Below are 25,036 nucleotides of genomic sequence, written 5' to 3'. Positions count from 1 at the left end.
CTGTGTGGCAGGGAAAGTCAGTATATTCAGCTTCTATTTCTGAAGAAAATTCACAGAACTGATGATTTTTAAGTCCATGAGAATAAATTAAGTTCACCGTTGACACTGTTGATCACTGAAACATGATGGATTCAAATATTTGCCACAAAGTACCTGCCGATGAATAATAGGATGAATAACCATGGACTTTAAATACCTTTTCACTAGTTTTGTAAATTTGTTCTTCGAAGGCTTTTCCTGTTCCACAAATATTTTTCCCACCATCAGATGTAACACATATTAGCAGATTCTACTTCAGGTTGTACTGTATTAGTGTTTTCTCAACAGTGAAATATTCTTGCCTCTTGCTGTTCCATGCAGATACTCATGAAGTCTACTTCTTCAGTAACTACAAACTCTGCTCTGGCTTCTTGAATAAACAGCAACAACTGAACAGTGTCAATAATACCTGTAGGTTCATCAATTCTGGAAAGACCACTCAAAATCGTTTGCCTTGTTTTTTAATTGATTATCGATCTCTCTGCGAATGTTTTCAAGTCTTTGAGCAACTGTTCTCATCAGTATAATAGTTTTCAATAAACTTTTGATTTAACGGGCTAGGAGGCAGAATCAAATAAATTATTTAGGTACTTACTTTCTGCATATTTATTTTTTAATCATGAAAATAAATTTATTAAATTACTTTTTGGGAAAGCTACTATATATTTTTTAAATGAGTGGCTGCTGCTACAGTTTATTCTTGTGTCATTTGTGGACAATCACCAATTAATGTGACTGACAAGGCGTCCAAACAACTTGGTTTCCTATCAATCCCACTGACTAAAGCCAACTTCATCATGTTGAAGAAGAAAAATCACTAGAAATCAGACCAAGAAGGGTTCACCGCTAGAGGGCTTTTTGTTGATGTGCAATCTATGGAATTCTCCAGGCAAGAATACTGAAGTGGGTTGCTATTCACTTCTTCAGGGGATCTTCCCAAAATAGGGATCGAACATGCATGTCTTGCATTGGCAGGGACTTCTTTACCATCGGAGCCACCAGGGAAGCTCTTAAATGGATTAGTAGGTCTCTAATTTGGTATAACATCTAACTTCATTTCTGTGCAGACCATCAGTTAGCAAATTTCTTCTAACCTGACAATCATTTTAAAAACAAACCCTTAGTTGATCATGAAAACACACCTTTAAACACATGACTTTAAAACCCATTGTTTCACCCACTTTGAAATGTATTTTTTTACCCTGACATTGTCATGTCATCAATTTAAAAATAATAATTTCACTATCATTGATTGACTGCACTGATGCTTAGTAGCAGGAGCCTGTGGTTTATTCTTCATCACGAAAGTTTATAGAGTAACTTTGGAAATTCAATAATGGCCAGTGAGAAGAATCTTTCCCCCTCCACCATAAGTCAGTATTTTTGGAAGTACCGTCCAAGTTGTTTGACATCCCTTCTGCATAGGGACATTCTGTATCCCTAGCCACTAGATAGGAGGTGTGAAATTTATCTTTCAACAGAAGGATTTCAATTGGTAATTATGGAGAGATTATGAAATCTTCCTTTTCTCCTTGGACAGCCAACACAAGACGGAAAGGCTAAGATTCCTTCTGAGTCTCTAAAGATCCTTTTCTTTATTTTTAAAAATTTTTGGCCACGCTGTGAAGCATACAGGATCTAACCCCAACCAGGTATTGAACCTGTATCCCCTGCAATGGAAGCACAGAGTCTCAACCACTGGACCACCCAGAAAGCCCCTAAAGATCCTTTCTAAAAAGCCCATTCCACTGGCATTTCTTAGCAAATCATACGCTCTTCTGATCTTGACACTTTGTAAAGTTCTCTTTCACCCACTCATCTCACCAGCTGAACTACCTGGTAGATTTAGAATTCTTATTCCCAAGTGGCTAGTGAGTGGTGAGTAAGGCCTCCAGACAAGTCTTTTGGTGAGGTCTGGGCCTTTCATGAGAGCTACTTTGATAAGATAAAGGAGTTGCGGAAAGACACTAGAGTCTGGGTGTTGGCTGGGAGTGAGGCATATTAAGGATGCTGACAACAAATCTCAGGTGCTGTACTGACTCAGGCTAGGAGCTGGGACCCTTTGCTGCAGTTCTTGCATCTGGATAAACATCTCCTCTGGCAGTAGAATACAAAGAAACTATAAGCGGCTAAAAATAACTACATGCATGCTGCAGTTGGGACAAATTACAAACAGCAAGACACAAAAAGACCAACAACCCAGCTGCCACTTCTGACGTTCCCCAGCAAGTGCAGTGTCCTGGGCATGATTCCCGCACATGGTGCCACCAAGGGGATGGACAGACCACCAGGCCACCACTCTCCCCAGAGCCCTGGACCCGCCCCTACCCTCATCCATTTAAAGAACCAGCTTGCCGCTACCCCCTACCCATGGAAGAAGTAAGGGAAACTGTTACTTTTCTCTCTCCTGCTGCAGCAGAAGTCCCAATACAGCCTTGCCTAAATTTCTCATCTGGCCTCATCAATTTCTACTGATTAGAGTTCAAGGAAATGGCAACCCACTCCAGTCTTCTTGCCTGGAGAATCCCAGGGACGGGGTCGCACAGAGTCGGACACGACTGAAGCGACTTAGCAGCAGCAGCAGAGTTCAAGGACCCAGGTTGGTAGCTACCATTTTGCGCAGCGCCAGCCGCAAGTGGAAATGCCAGACCCGCCCCCCCCCTCCCCACCCCCGCCAACCTTTCTTGGTTATGCCACCATCATCCTTACTGTAAGCATATTCTAAATTCCCATTCGGTGTATTCTCCATTGAACCCCGCTGAGTGGAGTTGACAGCCGGCCCTGCAGTGCCCCCTAGCGCCACCTTAGGGAGGCTGACCGGCCAAGACGCGAGTGCCCCTCGGCTGCGAGTCTGGGCCACAGCCCCTCCGCAGGGCCAGAGGAGCGGCGGCGGCGGGCACGAAGCTCGGGTCTCGACGGCGAGGAGGGTCCCGGGCCCCACTGCCGCCGCGAGGTCGCCGGGCGGCCAGGCCCTGGGCGGGCGGGGCGGGGCGGGGCGGGGCGGGGCCTGGGCGGCGGGAGCGCCTAGCCGGGCTGGCGCGCTCGGAGCCGCCCGCGGCACGGTGGGGTCTCGAGGCCTGCGGCTCACGGGCGGTCGGACACTCGGGCGAACACGATGCGCTCCCCGGGAGACGGCAGTGGGACTGCTCCCGCGGGCGGACTCGGCGAGGAACCCGGAGCCCCCGCCGCGCGGGCACGAGGGCGGGGACCGTCAGGCCGCGCGGGCTCTTTAAGACCGTATCCGTGCTAACACCGACTGTGAGAGACCCGGGTCCCGGGAGAAACCGTGAGTTGGCTTGGAAAAAATAGACGGATGAGAGTTCAGATCTCTGGGCGTGGAATTTGGGGAAGTTATGAATGGCGGCCCGGGGCGGGGAAGGGGTGTGGGTGGTGGTGTACGACTTTGATGCAGACCCCAGGTACCTTGTATATGTTAACAGGGCTCCTGGAGAGGGCCGTGAGACTAAGCAAGGACAAGTTCCACAGGGAGGAGAGCCCCCACCTGGCTTCAGGGTCCACACGTTGTAGTCCTTCATGATCTTGGAAAGGCCTATAGCTTGTGAACAGGTGGGGTGGATTCAAGATCCAGGAAGCTTTAGGCCACTGCGGTGGATGGAGAGGCAGAGGAATCCACCACTGTGGGCTCTTAGGAGGCCTGGAGCTTCTGGTTCTTCAGGAAGTTTCCTGGGCTGAGAGATGGAGCTGTGCCTGCCTTTGGGCCTGGCTCATCAGTGGGGCATCCCGCAGCCCTCTAAGGATCTCAGAGATCAGAAGGGCAGGGGTGGAGAGGTGACTAGTGGCGCTGTGTCTCCTTGGCTCCCACTGGGGGTTGGTCTACCGGGCACTGGGGAAGAGGAGAGGCTGAGTGGTCTGATGACACAGGGTGTGCCGAATGAGGATTGTGAAGTCACAGAGGAAGTGGGGTGCTACAGCCGGGCCTGGGGCTGACCTGGGGCAAGAGGAGGAAAGGTGTTGCCCAGGCAGACCTGTGGAAGGGAGCCTTTGGGATCAGCGGGGCACACCTGGTGCCCACGGTGGACTGATGAGTCGGGTGAGGCCACCCTGGCCCAAGGGTCCCCCTCCCCATCCTACTCAGGAACGCAGACAGTTCTGTGGTCCACATTCTGGAAACCTTAACCACCACCCACACCGTGTGGAAGGAAAGCAGTTGAGAGAATGGGTGGCACATCCGGTTGCTCCCTTTCCCCCTCCAAGACTCCTCCCGGGCACACCGCCCTTGCTCTGTGTAGCCCCAGCTCTGTGAGCCTTCTGTTCCTCCCGAGTAGCTGACCTCCAGGAGTTGGGGTTCTGGGACACCGGGGAGTGTGCGCCGGAGAGCAGAGGCGCCCTGAAGAGCTCCACTGACACCCACCCTCCTACTTCTCCAGATGCAGGGGCCTCCATGGCTGTGATAAGCCTTCTGTTCTTGGCAGTGATGTACGTCGTCCACCACCCCTTGCTGGTCAGTGACCGGATGGACTTGGACACGCTAGCCAGAAGCCGGCAGCTGGAAAAGCGGATGAGCGAGGAGATGCGCCAGTTGGAGCTGGAGTTTGAAGAGAGGAAGCGAGCAGCGGAGGAGAAGCAGAAGGCAGAGAACTTCTGGAGAGGGGACACCTCCGGTGACCAGCTAGTGCTGGGGAAGAAGGACAGAGGGTGGCCGTTCCAGGTGGACAGCCAGGAGGGCCCCCTGGGCTGGATGCTAGGGAATCTGTGGAATGCTGGCCTCTTTTGTGTTTTTCTCATTTTTGAGCTCCTGCGACAGAACATGCAGCATGAGCCAGCCTTTGATTCCAGCAGCGACGATGATGAGGAGGAGGTCCGGGTGGTGCCTGTCACCTCCTACAACTGGCTCACTGACTTCCCCTCCAGGGAGGCCCTGGAGTCCTTCCACAAACATCACGTCCAGGACGTCACCCGGGACCTGCCCTGCACCTGTGAGTTCGTGGAGAGCTTTGTGGATGACCTCATCGAGGCCTGTCGGGTTCTCAGCCGCCGGGAGGCTCACCCACAGCTGGAGGACTGCCTGGGCATTGGAGCGGCTTTCGAGAAATGGGGAACCCTCCATGAGACCCAGAAGTTTGACATCCTGGTGCCCATCGTCCCCCCACAGGGCACAATGTTTGTGCTGGAGATGAGGGATCCGGCCCTCGGCCGCCGTTGTGGCTGCGTGCTGGTGGAGTCAGAATGCGTGTGCAAGCGCGAGAAGCTGCTGGGGGACGTGCTGTGCCTGGTGCACCACCACAGGGACCACTCGGCCCTTGTGGGTAAGTCTAACAGCTCCATCAAGGCGGCACTCTGCACCGGCTCCCACCTGGACGTGTACAAGACTGTACAGTGGTTCCGGAACATGGTGGGCAATGCCTGGGCCCTTGTGGCCCACAAGTATGACTTCAAGCTGAGCTTACCGCCGTCCACCACCTGCTGCAAGCTCAGGCTGGACTACCGCTCAGGCCGCTTCCTCTCCATCCACCTGATCCTGGGGGTGCAACGGGAAGACACCTTGGTCTACCTGGTGAGTCAGGCCCCCGACCAGGAACAGCTCACCAGTGTGGACTGGCCTGAGTCCTTTGCGGCCTGTGAGCACCTGTTCCTAAAGCTGGTCGGGCGTTTTGCTCCCGAGAACACCTGTCACCTCAAGTGCCTCCAGATCATTTTGAGTCTCCAGGACCTTCAGAGTTTACCCCAGGGAGCGTCCCGCCCCATCCTCACCTCTTATCACTTCAAGACAGCCCTCATGCACCTGTTACTGCGGCTCCCCCTCACAGACTGGCAACACAACATGCTCTCCCAGCGACTCCAGGACATCCTCTGGTTCCTGGGCCGAGGCCTCCAGCAGAGGTCTCTCCGTCACTTCCTCATCGGTAACACCTTCCTGCCCCTGACCATCCCGATTCCCAAGACATTTCGGAATGCTGAGCCCGTCAATCTCTTCCAACACCTGGTGCTAAACCCCATGGCACATTCACAGGCAGTGGAAGAGTTCCACAACCTTCTGAGCCGGGTGAAAGCTCTGCCCTGTTCCTTGCTGGCCGGGGCACGTTGACTCATATACAGGCCATTAAAAAGGGGTAGATGGTATTTCTGATTCCTCAGATGGCAAAAAGAGTTTTATTTCTCAGACACATCAGCGGTATGTGTGAACTTCACCTTGCCAGGAAGGTGTTATGATAGATTAAGACACTTAGGTATACATGAAGTGGTTATGAGGAGGGGTCCAGCCTGCAGGGGCTAATATAGGGTGGGTCTTTGAGGTTTTCTTCTCCTGACTTAACTTTCATCATGACCCAAAGAGGGCACAGGGAAATGGATGTTATAGGATTGTCTTGCTGCTGAAGAGTTGAGATCTGGAGGGAACCTGTGAAGTTGGGGTGTGTAGCAACACTGGAAGTGAAGGAACCAGAGAATACTCCATCCCAGCTTATTCTCTGTGTGTGAATGACTCCACACACATCCCTTGTAAGCTGGCTTCCTTACTGAACTCAGCCCGATTCACAGCCAAGCTGGTAGCGCCCCATTTTATCCCAAATACTGTCATGGCAGCTTCTCGTTATTTTAGGATCAGAGTTTTCAGACCTTCATTATTTGAAGATGTTTATTTGCCATTTTCTTCATTTAGCCCTTTCTTCATGTTATGTGAAATATAATATAGCTGTTTTATGCATCTGAAAAAAACTCCAATGCTACCCAAATAACTTACTAGCATTGATTCACAAACAAATATTAAGTCGACAATGGCCTGTCCCATAATTGAGATGATGTGTATTCTAAAGTTAATGACATTGCCACCATCTAATGGCCAACTTCAGGCCTGGAAACATCAAAAAACCCTTAAGGAGGACAGTCTCTTGGGAGGCTTGGAGATGAACAACTACTGTTTCTGAGGGGAGTCACTTATTTGTTAAATGGAAAGAAGGTTTAGCTACCACATGTAGCTGTGCTTCTTTTCAGTCTGGTAATGCCTTTGCATTCTCTCTCCAAAGATGACAAGGTATTATTTCAACTATGAGGGTTTGCAAAGCGGGGTCATTGCAATCCAGGCCCATTGCCAGGGCTGGACAGGAAGGGGCTGTGAAGCTGATCAGCTCTAACAAAGCCATGATTCCAGAGATGTGATTGGTATATTTCCCCGTCTTTCAAAACCCCTGGGTATCCTGGGGAGGAGCATTAAGAAATGTGAGACTCTAGCTCTGGGTGTGGTTGTTTTGGAAATACCGGTGCTATTCCTAGCAGCACTCCAGCACTGCCAGGAGAACCGGGCCCCACACTTACCTTGACCTTGGGTGGGGGAAGCTCTGGGGGGGTTAGATGCTGACCGCAGAGGCTTTGGTTATAGAATCCACACCCTCCCTTCCACAAAAATAAGTGACAAGGGTCCCAGATGCTGATGCCAGCCAATATTAAGGGCCCCTACTGCTGCACAGTAGGTGCTATGTTCTCACGTTGTCTGCGGGTATATGGCCAGGTACTGCTTTCAAGTTCAGATGCAGTGATGTTGGTTCTCTGCTGGTGGGATTCTGGTGTTTTAAAAACAGCCATATGCTTTTGTTTAGAAAGTAATTTGCTGATATTTTACTTCCAAATCAATAAAGGAGACTATTTTCTGTATCAACTGGAATCCGGTGCAGTAACACACAGCAGATCAGCCTGTTTCTAAGAAGTTATGTTATCCTGAAAGCTTCATCCAGTACCTCCTGGTGTTTCTCAATGTATGTTGAGCCAGTCTGCCCTGTGGTTTCCCATTAGTGTGGCCAGAAGCCAGGAAAAAATAATTCAGAATCTTAAGGAACACCTAAGTTATATATTTTCAGGATGCCCACACCAAAATATTCAGCCACACTGAAAGGTCTTAATGTCTACAAGCAATATATATAAACTCCATAAAGCATATGTCTGTCAGGAAGAAAGAAGGTGGATCTAGGACTGGGTGGTTTCTAGTCTAGGAGGAGACAAGGAAGAAAACGTAAAGTTATGAGTGGGCAGAAGAATACAAAGGGAGTAGTCAGCAAAGCTTGGGTGGGGCAGAGTGTATAAGAAAGAGTATAGGGAAAAAAAGTAGTAATGAGAAGAACAGAGCTGTTGTGCTCTGGGAATATTTCTACAATAAAAAGGGAAACTTGCAGATATTTAGGAAGCTAAGTTTTATTCTCAAACAATATCTGGCTAGTACCCAGAATACAACAGCAGTTATAGTAATGGGAATACTTAGTGTTCATTGAGCATTGCCAATGGTCCAGACACATCTGGTAATTCATTTAATCCTCATACTATAACCCTGTGAAGTGGGTGCTTTAACCCCTCATCTTACCTAGGAGGAAGCTGAGACTCAGAAGGAATATATAGGGACTTTCCTGGTGGTCCAGTGGTTAAGACCCAATGCTCTCAATGCAGGGGGCCTAGGTTCGATCCCTTGTCAGGGAACTAGATCCCACATGCTGTGCCTAAGAGTTCACATGCCACAACTAAAGAGCGTGCATGCCACAACGAAGAACCCAAGTGCCACAGCCAAATACATATTTTTTTAAAAAAGGAGGATACAACTTCTCCCAGTAACATAGCTCGTAAGTAGCAGAGACTAGAAGAAAGAACCCATCCCACCACCTTCCAGCATAGTCTTGGGAATAAATCAAGATGTAGGGTTTACAGAGTTCTGAAAAGCAAAAAGCACTACATTAAGATAAAAGTGGTATATTATTGTTTGGGAATTCTGGAAAATAGAAATTGTTGGTTCTTAGTTCAGTCTTTAGGTCAGGAATTTCATACCACATAGAAAAAGGCATTTGCTCAGAGCCTTTTCAGCTACATGTTGAATCCCAGCGACTTGGTGGTTTATATCAGGAACTACATTATGTACATTATGATATGAGCCAGCTGCAGGCTGGAAGATCTGGGCAAATTTAAGCTGAAAGGTTGCTGGTACAGGTAGCCAACTGACAACGCTATTATTCCTCACTTAAACTAAGGCTGTTTGGCATTCGGTTTGAGGAAGCAGAATCTGGGTGAGGAGTGAAAAATAGGAAAGGGGAAATGGCTCCGGCAAGTCTCTGGCCGATGAGGGGTGGGGGAGGGGCCCAGTAGTTTCACTCTTGTAGACAGCAGAGCTGTTTTGCACACCACTGATGAATCCATCTCTTGGCACCCGCTGTAGCCCTAATGCCCCCAAACAAAGCCGGCATTCACAACGGGAGGTGCAAGACCTGTCTGTAGCAGGCGAGCCTGGCTCAGAGATGCAGGGGGTGGAGGAGTTGGCATTGCCTCCCTGCATGGGGAGCCCCAAGCAGTCTGCTCAGGAGGCTCCATTATAACCAGCGAACAGCTTTATGTGTCTGCTAGGAGCCTTCCTCTGCCACACATTCCAAGCCAGTTTTCAGAGGCTCTAGGTTCATTGCCACCTGCCAGCTTCCCAAACCCCCCTGCTCTTAGATGGTGCATGCATGGAATCCAGAGGCACAACCCATTCCCACTTCCTGTCACAAATGCACATAGAGAACAACAGCTGGGACCCTAGTGTATGCTGAGTCCATGTGCTCACAGAACCTATTATCTAATTCCTCATAAAGCCTAGTGAAAGGGGGGTATTAGCATCACTGTTTTATAAATGGGGAAGAACATGTGGCCCAGAGGTTAAGATGCCCACCCCAGGATTTAAACTTGTCTTCCAACTTTGCTCATTCAATATGTATTTAAGCTCTTGCTGTGTCCAGGGCTAGCACCAAGCTCTGGGAAAACAATGGTGAGCAAAGACATGCTTTGACCTCATGGAGAGTCTATGGAGGAGACAGATACAAAATAGTCACCCCAGCAGATGTAAAATTAACAAAGGTAGGGACTTCCCAGAAGTCCAGTGTATAAGAATCCCTGCCTTCACTGCAGGGGGCATGGGGTTCCATCCCTGGTCAGGGAACTAAGATCCTTCATGCTGCGTGGCACATGGCACAGTGCAGCCAAAGAAAAATACGAAAACAAAAAACCACAAGGGTGACAAGTTCTACTGATGCCTCCAGTAAGGACACTTGAGTGTATCAGGGAAGGCCTCCCTGAGGAAGTGACGTGAGCTGAAACCTGATGGGAGTTAACTGGGTAAGGATGAAGATGAAAAGAATCCTGAACTTAGGAAACACCACCCTGGGCCCCAGGAGAAGGGGGTCAGAGCAGGTTTGTGGCTGCTGCAGACCAGCAGGAAGGAAACGTGGATGAAAAGAGATGTAGGATTGAAGAGACTTTTAGCAACTAAAGAGTCCAGCAATGGATTGAGCACATAGAGTGAGGGAGAGGGAGGTGTCTAGGATGGCTCCTGGGTGCTGATTTGGGTTCCTGGGTAAACTTGTTTTTTCCTTCTTCTATTGAACACTGCCTTATGCGAAAGATTTGAATGTGGTCACTGGGAGCACAAGTTTGTGCAAAAAGTAAATCGGCCTAAAAAGTCGTTTTCAACGGGTAGTACTTTTTTTGGTTACCAAAATGACTGAAGGGTATTCAGTAAACAGATGGGTGTCAGGGACACTGAACAGTCCTACAAAGAAGGCAAGAATGTCACATGCTAAGAACTGTTTCACCCTGAATGCCACTAGCACCCTTGAGAAGAAGCACTGTATAAAATGTCATGTGTTAAGAAATTATAGGATGCTCTAGGAATATTTGGGGGAACAGAATTTCTCCCATAATACAATTCTTTGGATGCAATGAGTGGAACGAACAGACAGGCTGCACAAAAAACACCCGTCTCACTTCCAATCTGAACCTTACTTTTTGACAGGGCATAAGATATCTAGGAATCTTTTCGCAAGAATATGTATTAGCGAAAGTCTTCATAAAAGCGCACTGAACATTTTGCATCAGTTCTTCCCCAGCCCGTTAAAGCTCTTCATCCGGTGTCCGCTCCCTCTCACCTCCATCCCACAACCAGTCTATCACTTTCCCCCTCCGTAGTGAGAGTTCTGCTGCCCTCACAGCACAGGTCGCGATGGGAAAATCAACCTTTGTCTCCTTGGTCACCTGCCTCCTCCGTTACTGAATGTCGCGAAAGCAGAGCTGCCGCCCGCTCAGCTCCACGCTCGGTTCTTAGGGCCCAGTTTCGCGTCTAGCGCTTGAAAGGACGGCGTCTCCATACTATTTCGGGGTGCGGGGCGTGCTCCACGGATCCACCACAGTCCACCCTCACGACTCGAGCCGAGAGCCCTCAACCCTGAGTTCTCACTTCCACGCGGCTGGGCGGACACGCCCCTCGCGGAGGACCACCGCGGGCTGCGCAGGCGCGCCTCTGGCCCCGCCCACGCTGGCGTCATCACGGCCGTTACGGCGACCTGGCGTCTCGGCGCGCAATTTAAAACCAGCTCTGGCGACGCGGACGACAAGATGAGACCTCCCTGCCCTGGTGAGGCTGTGTGGCCGGGAGGCGAGGCGGGAAGGGCGCGGTGCGAGGCGGTGCGCCCGGCGGGCGGGCCTGAGCGGGGAGGACGGCTATTCTCGGCCTTGTTGGTTTTGTTTTCCCGGGGCTGAGCGAGAGGTCGGCGGACTGTGGGAGAGGAGGGCCGACGCGGGGTGGGCTGGCGGGCACGTCGGCCAATCAGGACGCGGCGTCGGCCCGGGCTGCTCTTCCGGCTGTGAGCGGGATACCAGACGTCTTTTCCTCGGGCTCTGAACCTTGGGTGGTGTCTCTTCGTTAAAAAAGAGGTTTTCCCGGGCTGTACGTTTGTTCAGGGCAGTAGAAGTATGGAGGTTACCGCTATATGGTTATTACTCTTGCATTTATTTTTACATCGTTTCAGCAAGTACCCAGTGTCCCCATTGGGCCAAACCCTCTCTCAGATGTAGAGATCGATTACAGTAAAGAACAAAATAGATAAGATCCCATCCTCTTAGAGCATGTGTTTTAGTTCGGAAGAGAGAAAACTAAATAGTTACAGATGAGGCTGGGTGCTCAGTTTGAGAAGAGCAGAGTCGGGGGAGGAACTCAGAGATCTTTAAGCAGATTCTGGGAAACGAGTTCCAGGCAGAAGGAGCAAGCACACAAAAAAAGAGCAAGCTAGAAAGAGCCTGACACGGGCAAGGACCAGGACATTGTAACTGAACACCGAGTGACGTCCGACCGGCAGGCAGGGACTTTGTAGATCTTGTGACGAGGTTTGGAAATTGAGAGTTACTTTTTTTGGACGTGGTAAGTGACTTACCTGAGTGGGTCAGGTGAAAGGGTCAATAATCACTTGGATAAGAGTTTGACACTGGGGGCAGTGATACGGTCTGCTCAGGGAAGTGGCCTATGGACTGAGAAGTAAATTTGGTCATCATTACTGTATAGCCTCCAGCTCGTTAGTGGCTCAGATGGTAAAGAATCTGCCTGCAATGTAGGTGGCCCAGATGGTAAAGAATCTGCCTGCAATGTAGGTGGCTCAGATGGTAAAGAATCTACCTGCAGTGTAGGAGACGCCGGTTCGATCCCTAGGTCAGGAAGATCCCCTGGAGAAAAGAATGGCAACCCACTCCAGTATTCTTGCCTGGAGAATCCCATGGACAGAGGAGCCTGGTGGGCTACAGCCCATGAGGTCAGAAAGAGTCTTAGCTACATGACTGAGCAACTAACACTTTGACTTTCATTGTATAGCTAGCAAAACCATGGAAACAGGTGAGAACACCAGGAACACCCTGTAGAGAAAACACTTGGGACCAATGTTTAGAAGCTGGTTAGAAAAGGAAGAGCTGGAAAAACTCAGAAAAGAGTGGTGTTATAGAAGCCAGGAAGCCTCTGAAATCTCAGAGGCAGAGTGTTGTCAGGTCTTTTGGGTGCTGTTGACTCTCAAGAGGGATGAGGCCTGAAAAGTGACCATTGGGTTTGGCAACATGGAAATTGTGGGTGATGATGATAAGACAGTTTTCACAAAGTGGTGGGCATGGGAGCCACACCAGAGGGGTTGAAAAATGAGTAGGAGGTGAGGAAGTGGATGTACAAAGTGTTTTTGAGCTTGGTAACCCATCTGTTGAATGAATGGATGTATAATGTTAAAGGGAAGGGGAGAAATTTGAGGAAAGACAATTCTGAGAAATAAGGTGTGGCTCTAGTTTCCATTTTGAGTTTCCCTCTTAGATTCCCCCTTTAGTGCTTTCTGTACCCGTTTTTATTCTGAGGTCCAACTTCCTTCCTTACATTGGTTGCAGTGCCCACATTCAAGTAGTCACAAGTCCTCTTGATTTAGCCTCTAAAAATGTCTATTGCATCCTTCCTGTTTTTACTTTTTCTTTTGTTTTGACCTCAGCTGAAGGTTCTATTAATCGTACTCTTTAGTTTGTGGGACGCTATCAGGGAAACTTTTAAAACTGTATTTTTAATTCTCTTTTATCCCCAATCATCATTCCTTTGCTTCCTCTCACTTGGGCAGCCTTTTAAATTTATATGTTTATTTTATTTTTGGGTATGCTGGGTCTTCTTGCTGCACAGGCTCTCTGCAGCAAGGGGGAGCTACTCTTTGTTGTGGCGTGCAACTCCCGGGCCCTAGAGCCAGGGCTCAGTGGCGTGGCACAGGGGCTTCACTGCCACTCAGCGTTGGGATCCTCCCGAACCAGGGATCACACCTGTGTCCTACATTGGCAGGCGGGTTCTTTACCGCTGAGCCACCAGGGAAGCCCATGGGCAGCCGTTTAATGTTTGTTATGTGTCACTGATGTGTTTTTATGAAACTAATGTGTTCTTATCTAATGTGTGTTATATTGGTTTTTTTTTCACACCACCAATTCTGAACCAGCTGAGGTATACATTTTTATTCTCATTTGGAGGATGAGGAAGCAAACCCTTAGAGCATTTACTTAAAATTTCTCCAGCTAGTAAGTGATGGAGCTGGAATTTGAAGCCAAGTCTTCTGATTCTTAAATCTGAAAACTGCCCCAGGTTCCTTCACCTCTCCCTTCCAGCGATCTTGTTTCTTGGCCTGGTCTCATCGGCCGTGGCCTTTCACCACTGTTGTCATACCCTAGACCTTGTCATTATGAAGAACTGTGCCCCTCTCATCTCAGTGCACCGTGCCTCTCAAACACTCCTGTCGTTCCAACTTACTCCTTGTTCCCCAACTCCAGCAGTCCTTTGACCCGGCAGACCTGTGTTCTCCTTTTCCCTGACTCTCACCTCTCTCATCCCCTTGTTCCCCCCCTACATAGTTTACATTCCATGGTCAATCAGTGGGATCACTTCCTTTCTTAACGCCCATAACCCCTTACCCTCTTCTTGCCTCTTTACACTTGCTTGTGACAAAATCACGACTCTGATTAATCCCTGCTCTGCCCCAGCCCCCTGGCACCCTGTCATCTCAAGGGGACCCTGAAGATGCCCAGCAGTCATGCTGTATTCCCTTGTTCATCCAGTGTCCTTCTTCTGGATGATGATTTTCTCTTTGTTCCTGGCACTCTGGGAAAGCTGCTCTTGTCAGTAACTTCTAGGTTGCTAAATCTAATGATCAGTTCTCCATCCTCACTTAACTTGACTTTTCAGGTGCATTTGATGTAGTTCATTACTCCTTCCTCCCCTGAAATATTTTCTTCACCTGACTTGCCCTCTCTTATGCATTACCCATCTCTTCACTGATTCCTTGTGGTTTCCTTCTCTTTAAACTTTGAAGTATTCTAGGACTTAGCCTTTTGCTTTTTTCTAACTGTCCTCCTGTTTTTGGTCTTCTCATCCCCCAGAGCTTTGAATATCCTCTCTGTGCCTACAACATCCACATATATATTAATATATCCAGCCCAAAACTTTTCCCTAAACTCTAGATTTAAATATCTGGCTCTCTACCCCAGCTGAATGACTAGTAAGCCTCTGAAGCCCAGCAGGCACCAGACTGAGCCCCAGTCTTGCCTCCTTTCCCCACAGATACGCTGCTTCTGTAGTCTTACTCGCTCAGGCCCTGGTAACTCCACTCCATCGTTGTTTAGAGCAGTGTTGTTGTTATCGTTCATTCTTCTGTTTCCTCTCGTGCCCCACATTTAATCCATCAGGAAATCATCTTGGCTCTACTTTGAGACTGTATCTTGTTTGACCTCTGCCTGCCACCTCCACGGGATTCCCTGGTGGCTCAGACGGTAAAGAATCTGCCCGCAATGAGGAAAGCCTGAGTTCGACTCCTGGGTCCGGAAGATCCCCTGGAGAAGGAAATGGCACCCCACTCCAGTGTTCTTACCTGGAAAATCCCATGGACGGAGGAGCCTGGCGGGCTACAGTCCATGGGGTCGCAGAGAGTAGTACACAGTTGAGCAGCTGCACTTCCTTCCTTTCTTTCTTTCTTGCTCTCTCTCTTTCTGCTGCCACCACCACTCCTCTCTGCTCTGAGCCGCCAGCGTCTGTTGTCCTGGCGTTGGTGGTGGTTTCATCACTCAGTCGTGCCTGACTCTACAGCCCCGGACTATGGCCCTCCAGGCTCCTCTGTCCATGGTATTTCCCAGGCAAGAATACTGGAGTGGCTTGCCATTTCCTTCTCCAGGGAATCTTCCCGACCCAGGGATCAAACTCGTGTCTGCTGAGGAAGGCTTTCTTATCTCTCCTTGCTATTCTTTGGAACTCTGTATTCAGATGCTTATATCTTTCCTTTTCTCCTTTGCTTTTCGCTTCTCTTCTTTTCATAGCTATTTGTAAGGCCTCCCCAGACAGCCATTTTGCTTTTTTGCATTTCTTTTTCTTGGGAGTGATCTTGATCCCTGTCTCCCGTACAGTGTCATGAACCTCCATCCATAGTTCATCAGGCACTCTATCAGATCTAGTCCCTTAAATCTATTTCTTACTTCCACTGTATAATCATAAGGGATCTGACTTAGGTCATACCTGAATGGTCTAGAGGTTTTCCCCACTTTCTTCAATTTAAGTCTGAATTTGGCAATAAGGAGTTCATGATCTGAGCCACAGTCATCTCCCGGTCTTGTTTTTGCTGACTGTATAGAGCTTCTCCATCTTTGGCTGCAAAGAATATAATCAATCTGATTTCAGTGTTGACCATCTGGTGATGTCCATGTGTAGAGTCTTCTCTTGTGTTGGAAGAGGGTGTTTGCTATGACCACTGCATTCTCTTGACAAAACTCTATTAGCCTTTGCCCTGTTCCATTCCGTGCTCCAAGGCCAAATTTGCCTGTTACTCCAGGTGTTTCTTGACTTCCTCCTTTTGCATTCCAGTCCCCTATAATGAAAAGGACATCTTTTTTGGGTGTTAGTTCTAAAAGGTCTTGTAGGTCTTCATAGAACCATTCAACTTCAGCTTCTTCAGCATTACTGGTTGGGGCATAGGCTTGCATTACCATGATTTTGAATGGTTTGCCTTGGAAACAAACAAAGATCATTCTATCATTTTTGAGATTGCATCCAAGTACTGTATTTCGGACTCTTTTGTTGACTGTGAGGGCTACTCCATTTCTTCTAAGGGATTCCTGCCCACAGTAGTAGATATAATGATCATCTGAATTAAATTCACCCAATCCAGTCCATGTTAGTTCACTGATTCCTAGAATGTCGACGTTCACTCTTGCCATCTCCTGTTTGACCACTTCCAATTTGCCTTGATTCATGGACCTAACATTCCAGGTTCCTATGCAATATTGCTCTTTACAGCATTGGACATTGCTTCTATCACCAGTCACATCTGCAACTGGGTGTTCTTTTTGCTTTGGTTCCGTCCCTTCGTTCTTTCTGGAGTTATTTCTCCACTGATCACCAGTAGCATATTGGGCACCTACTGACCTGGGGAGTTCATCTTTCAGTGTCCTGTCCTTTTGCCTTTTCATACTATTCATGGGGTTCTCAAGGCAAGAATACTGAAGTGGTTTGCCATTCCCTTCTCCAGTGGACCACATTCTGTCAGACCTCTCCACCATGACCTGTCCCTCTTGGGTGTCCCCACACGGCATGGCCTAGTTTCATTGAGTTAGACAAGGCTGTGGTCCATGTGAGCAGATTGGCTAGTTGTCTGTGATTGTGGTTTCAGTCTGTCTGCCCTCTGATGCCCTCTCTCAGCGCCTGCCGTCTTACTGGGGTTTCTCTTACCTTGGACGTGGGGTATCTCTTCACGGCTGTTCCAGCAAAGCACAGCTGCTGCTCCTTACCTTGGACGTAGGGGAGCTCCTCTCGGCCGCTCCTGCACCACGCAGCACTTGTGTCTGCAGGTGGGTCCTTTACCACTGAGCCACCAGGGGAGCCCCCTGGTTGTTGGTTCAGTTCAGTTCAGTTCAGTCGCTCAGTCGTGTCCGACTCTCCGCGACCCCATGAATCACAGCACGCCAGGCCTCCCTGTCCATCACCAACTCCCAGAGTTCACACAAACTCATGTCCACAGAGTTGGTGATGCCATCCAGCCCTACTAATTAGTCTTTCTGCTCATCCTTTTGGTCTGTTTTCAACAGAACAGCCATAGGGATCTTCATGAAGCATAAGTTAGATCACTTTATGCCTTTTCTCACCATGTTCAGTCACTTCCCTTCTTGTGAAACCCCAAGTCTTTACAGTGACCCATAAGTAAGGCTCATACACCCCTACCTGTTGTCCCAGCCTTACTCTGTTGGGTGCTCCTGAGCTACCAGGCCTCGCAAATATGACACCCGTGACCTCTCTCACTTCCCCGCATTCCTCTTGCGCCACACTGGCCCCCAGGTATGCCAGGCATGTTCCTGCCTCTGTACTTGCTGTCCCCCTGCTTCCACATGACCTCCCACAGACATCTACATGGTCTTGATTCTGATGTTATGTTCTCGCTGAAATGTTTCCTTGACCACTATATTAAAAACGACCTCCCATCTCCATTCCCCAGTCCTGTTCCCTTTCCATGCTTTACTTTTCTCCAGAGCTTGTTTCTCCATCTAACATGCCATTCATTTTCTAACTTCCTATTATGAAAATGTTCAAACATTCCAGGGTCTTGGAAAGAGTAAGACAGTAAATAGTCTCACACTCACAACCTAAACCCAACAGTTGTTAACATTTTGCCATATTTACTTTTCTTCCCTGTCACGTGCATACTTCCATTGCAGGGGGCACAGTTCAATCCCTGGTTGGGGAACTAAGAGCCTACATGCCCAGAGAAAAGAGACATTTTTCCCTTTGTAGTTATTAAGTAGTCTGTGGGTGATTCTTTGGAATATTCTATTTATTTTATATATTTGTCTTGTTTATTCTGTCTCCCTGCTGGGATTAGAACCCAGTCTGTCTGACACGATAGCCCGTATCTCACCCTTATCTCAGCATCTCAACTTCTCTGTCTTGCCTGGCATTATGGTTGAACATGTCTGTTGTTCTGCTAGTTTGTGGGCTTATCAGAGGCAGCAACTGTTTCTTGCCCACCTTTATATCTCGTGTGGTGCTTTAGGTTCAGAGTAGCTGCACAGTGGATATTTGTCCAGATTGGCAGGAAGCACCAGAAACCCCTCACTCGCCAAGAAGCTCAAACTATAGAGGTTCTGTGTGTGTGTGTGTGTGTTCAGTCATGTATGACTCTTTGCGACTCCATGGGCTGTAGCCCGCCAGGCTCCTCTGTCCATGGGATTTCCCAAGCAAGACTGGAGTGGGTTGCCATTTCCTTCTGCAGGGTTCTTCCCCGCTCAGGGATTGAACCGACGTCTCCTGCACTGTCAGGCGGATTCTTTACCACTGCACCCCCTGGAAAGCCCATAGAGGTTCCAGCCATAGAATATTAGAATTGGGAAAGATCTCAGTGGGAAATGTGCAGTGAATGTCCGCCCTGGCACAGGCTGCTGCCCCCTTAGACATGGGGAGTGTCCTGCTGGAGGTTTCCTGAGCCAGCGTATCGTCCCCTCACCCTCAGCCACAATGAAGAACTCTCCTTCAGGACCCCGTGGGCGCCACCACAGCACCGCCTCACCTACAGAGTGGGCATTCCCCACAGCCCTGCCCCGGAAGGCCCCTCTCAACACTCCTGGCACCCCAGTCCTTGAAGACTTCCCTCAGAATGATGATGAGAAGGAGAAGCTGCAGCGGAGGCGCTCCAGGGTCTTTGACCTGCAGTTCAGCACAGACTCCCCACGTTTGCTGGCCTCCCCACATTTGCTGGCCTCCCCCTCCGGCAGGTGAGTGGGCAGTGGGCTGCCTTGTGGCAGCCACCGCATCGTGGGTTATGTGGGTTTGCATCACCACAGTACCTCGTGGTTTCTAGGTCTGGATTCTCAACAGCGCCCATTTCGTTTGTTTTTCCTTTAGGAATGTTGAAGTTTCAGCTACAATGCCCAAGTTTACAAACACACAGATTACTGAACATTACTCCACTTGTATCAAACTGTCTACTGAAAATGTGAGTATCTGCTGGTTTAATCAGTGAAGATTTTGCAGCCTGGTTAGAGAGGAGATCTAGCCTTCTCGGTTCTGTAGAGAATGCATGGTCGGTGATGGTGCACTTACATTTCCAGTGACTCTTTAATGCTGGTGTTTTCAGTGTGGCTTTACTGTTTCTTACAGACCATTGCCACCCCTGTGGCAAGTTGCCTGACCCCTCTAGTGTGACTAGAGAGGCAGCGTACTAGAGTTAGTAGTGTAGTTCTGGAGCTAAACAGTAGATAGGTCCTAGGCTTGTGGGTTTGTTGTGCGTCCTAGAATTAGCCTGAGTTGAAATTCTGTCTCAGCCACTTACACACTGTGTGGCCTTGGCAAGTCACCCACCCGTTGTGCCACAGGGTTCTGCTCTGTAAAATGAGAGTGAGCATATCCCTGCCTCAGAGGTGTCCTGAGCGGGGACTGAGCCCCTCTGTGTCAGCACTTAGAACAGGGCTTGCACACAGGAACACTTAGGAACTGCATGCAGTCCCTCCAGACCCTGAGAGTGAAGAAGCACGCACAGGGGCTTCGCTGCGTCAGCAGGTGTTGGTGGGATTTGATGTCTGTGTTGAGGTGTGGGCTATTCCTTGTCAGGGCAGCGTCGTTTACATGAGCCTAGGCTCTCAATGACAGGCCTTTCTGCAATTTTCTGTTTTCAGAAAATCACCACCAAGAATGCTTTCGGCTTGCACTTGATTGATTTTATGTCAGAGATTCTTAAACAGAAAGATGCTGAACCGACCAACTTTAAAGTAAGGAGGATGTCCACCTGCTCTTGCATCTGAGTGAATGCCGAGGATGATTAATATTAACCCAGCAGAATAATTGGATTCTACAAATACACGCAAGGCTTCCTTGTTTAGGACACTATTACCTACTTTACTTTTTTCCTAAACTGATGAAGAGCTAGTATCTTTCCGTTATGTGCTATTTATTCCCTATCAGTTTTAGGGGGACCTTTGTCATTTTTTCCTTGAGGGCAGGTAAGTATTTACTGCCGATTGCTGCGTTTCGCCATTCAGCTGCTGCGTTTCGCCATTCAGCTGCTGCGTTTCTGACCCCCGTGCGTGTGCCTCTGTTTGTCTGGCTAGGTGGCTGCCGGCACTTTGGATGCCAGTACAAAGATCTACGCTGTGCGTGTGGATGCCGTCCACGCTGATGTGTACAGAGTGCTGGGGGGGCTGGGCAGGGACGCGCCGCCCCTGGAGGACGCAGAGGAGCAGGGTGCAGGTATGCGGGCCGGGGGCTCAATATGAGGGGCGTTTAAAGGGCATGGTAATTATTCGAGCAACAGACTGGAACAGTCACAGGAAATCAGTTCCCGTTCTATTGAAGACACGGACATTTTTCAGAATTGTATTTCAGAAGATACTCAGACATTAAATTTGCTTGTTTGTTTTGGGAAAGAGAAGGGCCTTATAAAAGCTTTTCGATTTTACTTAGACAAGATTGAGTAAACATCACCAACTAGGGAGCTTCTGATTTGGGGGGATGTGTCTTTGGAAATTGACTTGTATCAGAAGCCAGATACTTAATCTAGTAGCTTGGTTTCTCCCTCACGTGAGGATTAGATGTGCTTGCTGCTTTGAGGGGATGGCGTGTGTTGCAGTGATGATCACTCTTGAGAGTTTGTAGAGCTTGTATTGATGTATTCAGTCACATGCTCCAAAGCAGCCCCTACAGTGCAGTCTTACTCCTCACAGATGGAAGTGCAACTGAAACAGGAACAGCCAAGAAGGCCCCAAAGCCAAGGAAGAAGCACTCGTGCAAAACCATCGAGCAGAATGTAAACAACCTCAATGTCTCCAACGCTGATCGAAAGTGTGAGGTGAGGAACTGTGTGCCCAGTGTGGTCTCTGACTAATTCAAAACCTCAAAGGTGGAAGTGTGCTTGTATGTGCTTGTTCAGGCCTCAGGGTAGTAAACACTCAACTGGTCTCTGCATTGTCATCCTTCAGCTTTTCAGTGAAGACTGAAGAGGGCCGGTCCCTGTTTTTCCCCCGTTTTCAGAATGATTGAGTACAAGGAGATGGCAAATTACTGAGAAAACCAACTGATTAACACATGATTTTCTTCTGTAGTGCGTGCAGCAGTGGTGCTGACAGCTAGCGTTTACTGTGTGTATGCTGGGCACGTCTTGCTGCCCTAGGCCTGTGACAGCCCATTCAGTCCTTACAACACCCTTGCTCCATTGTATGAATAGGTAATTGAGGTGCATGAAACTAAGTGGTCTGCCTCCAGAGTCCTTGCTGTAAACAACATTACACGATTTAGCAAATCCAAGGAATCTGCTTAAAGGAATGATTCCAGAGGCTTCTTAATAAATTAGCAGTTAATTTAAAGCAAACAGATGTTGCTACAAATTTTTTTAAAATTTTGTTATTGAAAACAATTTCAATGAACATTCTTGTACATATTTGCATTCTTCTGGGAGTATATTTGTAAAAAAATTCTGAGACATGGAATTTCTGTTGCCCTCAGAAATGGTTATATCAATTTACTCTCCCAGCAACAATGGGCTCAGTTATTTCTCTTGCCTGCCCAATGTTAGTAAATGGTGATTAATGTCACGAGAGTGGAGTTGATCACCAGGTGAGCAAGTGTGCATGGAGAAAGGACTAGCATCCTGGGTGCCCCCATCTGAAAAGTTCAGAAAGCTGACCAAGAAGCATCCAGAGGCAGGGGAAACCAGGAGAGTGTGGCATTGAAATGAGCTTCAGGGAGGAGGAAACAGTCAGCTGTGTCAAAGATGGCGGCCTTCGGCCGTGGTGAGCTTGGAAAGGGAGCCTGGGGCCGTGCAGCTCAGGCCTCCGAGGAAGGGGTGCTCCTTGGCTGCGTGTGACGGAGGGGCCTGGGGCTCAGGGCCCAGACCTCTGAGGGAGTGTCCCTGCTGGTACTGGTGTCTCACTGGCTCTGGATGAGGCTGCTTCCGTGAGTGTCGGTAGAAAGTGCAAGTAAAGGTCGGCTGCTGCCACCGGTGGGCCTGCTGCTGCTGGGGTGGGGCGTCACTGCCGGCTGACACTCCCAGGAATGGAGCCCTGCAGAAAGAAGCGGTCTCTTCTCCTCCTTCCAGCCCTACCATCTCCCTCCAGTGCCTCCTTTTGGTGGAGCCTAGTAGGGAGCTGCTGACACAACTGAAATGTGGCCTCTGACCCAGCATCACAGGGCAGATCATAGAAGGTAGGTTTGGAGCTGAGTGGCAATAGCTTAATAACTGGCAGAGAGCCAGAGTCTTGTAATACCGACTTTCAAGGAGATTCTGTTGACTGGGGGACAGGGAGAAAGCAAACATGAAAAATGTCCCCCGTTGGGGAATTTAGGTGAAAGTTAAACAGAGATTCTTATGACTACTTCAACATCCTTGTGGGTTTGAAAATTTTTTCGTAAAAAATTGGGCAGAGGGAAACAAGTCGGGAGAGAGGCAGTTTTTTGGAAGAGTTTTGCTGTAAATTGGGGCAGGGTAATAGAGTGGCAAATGCAGGGAAAGTAAGGTCCAGAGTTTTTGTGGGTTTTTTTTTTTCTTTCCTAAACAATGATGTAGTAGTTTTTGACATGGGAATATTTGCAGAATATATTCTTTTTTTTTTAATTTTTAAAAACTATCTTTCAGGTATAATTTATTTACAATGTTATATTAGTTTTGAGTGTACAACGTAGTGATTCAAATTTTTCATAGATTATGCTTCATTTAAAGTTATTGTAAAATATTGACTATATTCCTTGTGCTGTGCATTATGTCCTTATGGCTTATTTATTTTATACTTAGCAGTTTGTACCTCTGAGTCCTCACCTCTCATGTCCCTTCCTTCTCTCCACTGGTAAACACTAGTTTGTTCACTATACCTCTGAGTCTGTTTCTATTCTGTTATATCCATGCTTTATTTTTTAGATTTTATATATAAGTGATAACAAATAGTATTTGTCTTTTTCTGGCTTGTTTCACTAAGCATAATCACCTCCAGGTCCAGCCATGTTGTTGCAAATGGCAAAACATCATTTTTTCAGTGGCTGTGTAGTATTCCATCATGTATGTGTGTGTGCGAGTGAATGTGTTTGTACACACACATATACACAGCATCTTCTTTATCCTTTCATCTGTTGATGGATACTTAAGGTGCTTCCATATCTCAACTATTGTCAATAATGCCGCTGTGAACATTGAGATGCATGTACTGTGTACCTTTTCAAGTCAGTGTTTTCACTTTCTTCAGATGCACACCCAGGGGTGGATTTACTGGATTATATGGTAGTCCTGTTTATAGTTTTTGAGGAACCTCTATACTGTTCTCCATAGTGGCTGCTAATCTCCCCACGTTCTCACCAACCAGATACAAGGCTTTCCTTTTCTCCACAAAGTATTTGTTATCTGTGGTCGTTTTAATGGTAACGATTCTGACAGGTATGAGGTGATGTTTCATTCTTTTGATTTGCATTTCTCTGATGATTGGCAGTGTTGCACATCTTTTCATGTGTCTGTGTGGCATCTGTATGTCTTCTCTGCGAAAATGTCTGTTTACGTCTTCTGCACAATTTTTGATTAAGTTTTGTTTTTTTGATTATTGAATTGTATGAGCTATTTGTGTATTTTGGATTTTAACCCCTTATCAGTCATATCATTTGCAGTTATTTCCTCCCATTCAGTAGATTGTCTCTTCATTTTGTCAGTGGTTTCCTTTGCTATGCAAAGCTTTTAAGTTTAACTGGGTCTCATTTGTTTATTTTTGCTTTTGTTTCCTTTGTCTTAGCAGACAGATCCAAAAAATAATGTTATGATTTATATGAAAGAGTGTCTGCTTATGTTTTCTTCTAGGAGTTTCATGGTTTCCAGTCTTACATTTAGGTCTTCAGTCCATTTGTTTATCTTTGTGTATGGTGTTAGAGTGTTCTGACTTCATTCTTTTGTACGTAGCTGTCCAGTTTTCCCAGCACCATTTATTAAAGAGACAGTCTTCTCCTCATTGTTTACCCTTGCTCTCTTTGTCATAGATTAATTGACAATAAGTGCATGCGTTCATTTCTGGGCTTTTTATCATGTTCCATTGATCTCTGTGTCTTGTCTTTTTCTTTTTTAATTTTATTTATTTTACTTTCGGCTGCAGTGGGTCTTTGCAGTGGGTCAGAAAGCTGAGTGTGGGCTTTCTCTAGTTGTGGCAAGAGGCAGCTACTCCAGTTGCAGTGTGTGGGCTTCTCATTGTAGTGGCTTCTCCTGCTGCTGTACGTGGGCTCTGGGGCCCATCAGCTTCAGTAGTTGCGATTTGCAGGCTCAGTAGCTCCATGGCATGTGGAATCTTCCCAGACCAGGAATTGAACCCATGTCCCCTGCATTGGCAGGCAGATTCTTAACCACTGGCCTACCCGGGAAGTCCCTATGGGTCTGTTTTTTGTGCCAATACCATAGTGTTTTGATTATTGTAGTTTTGTAGTATACTCTGGGAACATGAATCCTCTAGCTCAGTTCTTTCTCAGGATTGTTTTGGCTATTCAGGGTCTTTGGTGTTGCCGTACAAATTTTAAATTTTATAATTATGGTTCTAATACTGGTAAAAATACCCTTTTTTTAAAAAAATGGGAGAATTAATAGCGTGTTTACTTATTGATGGCACCCATCTAGTGGAGAAGGAATTATTGATGATGCAGAAAAGGGAGGATGAATGCTAGGGTGGTGTTTTGAGTGGGTGAGGAGGTCGAGGAGTGGGCAGCTTGGATGGGGCTTGGCGG

The 25,036-nt window shown here is 47.8% G+C and overlaps 2 protein-coding genes across 4 annotated transcripts in view; both read left to right on the top strand.

Annotated features, from left to right (window-relative positions):
• The first annotated feature begins 3,036 nt into the window (after nucleotides 1-3,036).
• ITPRIPL1 (ITPRIP like 1) lies at nucleotides 3,037-7,647 on the top strand. Its single transcript, XM_055399998.2, has 2 exons — nucleotides 3,037-3,325; nucleotides 4,428-7,647. The coding sequence occupies exon 2, from the start codon at nucleotides 4,442-4,444 to the stop codon at nucleotides 6,083-6,085; it is 1,644 nt and encodes a 547-aa protein (XP_055255973.2). The 5' UTR covers nucleotides 3,037-3,325; nucleotides 4,428-4,441; the 3' UTR covers nucleotides 6,086-7,647.
• Nucleotides 7,648-7,794: 147 nt separating this feature from the next.
• Nucleotides 7,795-25,036, top strand: part of NCAPH (non-SMC condensin I complex subunit H) — a 36,465-nt gene continuing 19,223 nt past the window's right edge. Inside the window, exons 1-6 of one of the 3 annotated variants that reach the window (XM_055399996.2) lie at nucleotides 7,795-11,413; nucleotides 18,840-19,077; nucleotides 19,208-19,298; nucleotides 19,978-20,070; nucleotides 20,410-20,548; nucleotides 21,022-21,146. In XM_055399996.2, the coding sequence (XP_055255971.2) occupies nucleotides 11,395-11,413; nucleotides 18,840-19,077; nucleotides 19,208-19,298; nucleotides 19,978-20,070; nucleotides 20,410-20,548; nucleotides 21,022-21,146 (705 nt within the window). In that variant the 5' untranslated portion in view covers nucleotides 7,795-11,394. Of the gene's footprint in view, nucleotides 11,414-11,614; nucleotides 12,197-18,815; nucleotides 19,078-19,207; nucleotides 19,299-19,977; nucleotides 20,071-20,409; nucleotides 20,549-21,021; nucleotides 21,147-25,036 lie in introns of those variants that run through there. The other 2 variants (XM_055399995.2, XM_055399997.2) reach the window with 2 other exon arrangements.

Source organism: Moschus berezovskii, chromosome 11 (assembly GCF_049115385.1).
Source record: "Moschus berezovskii isolate FMDL1 chromosome 11, NW_MosBer_1.0, whole genome shotgun sequence".
NCBI lineage: Eukaryota > Metazoa > Chordata > Mammalia > Artiodactyla > Moschidae > Moschus > Moschus berezovskii.
Note: the sequence above shows the minus strand (reverse complement) of the source record. Positions and strands in the feature narration are given on the sequence as shown.

Bases quoted from the DNA above. Each gene is read 5' to 3' on its own strand.
- ITPRIPL1 (XM_055399998.2), top strand. From the start codon at position 4,442: ATGGCTGTGATAAGCCTTCTGTTCTTGGCAGTGATGTACGTCGTCCAC.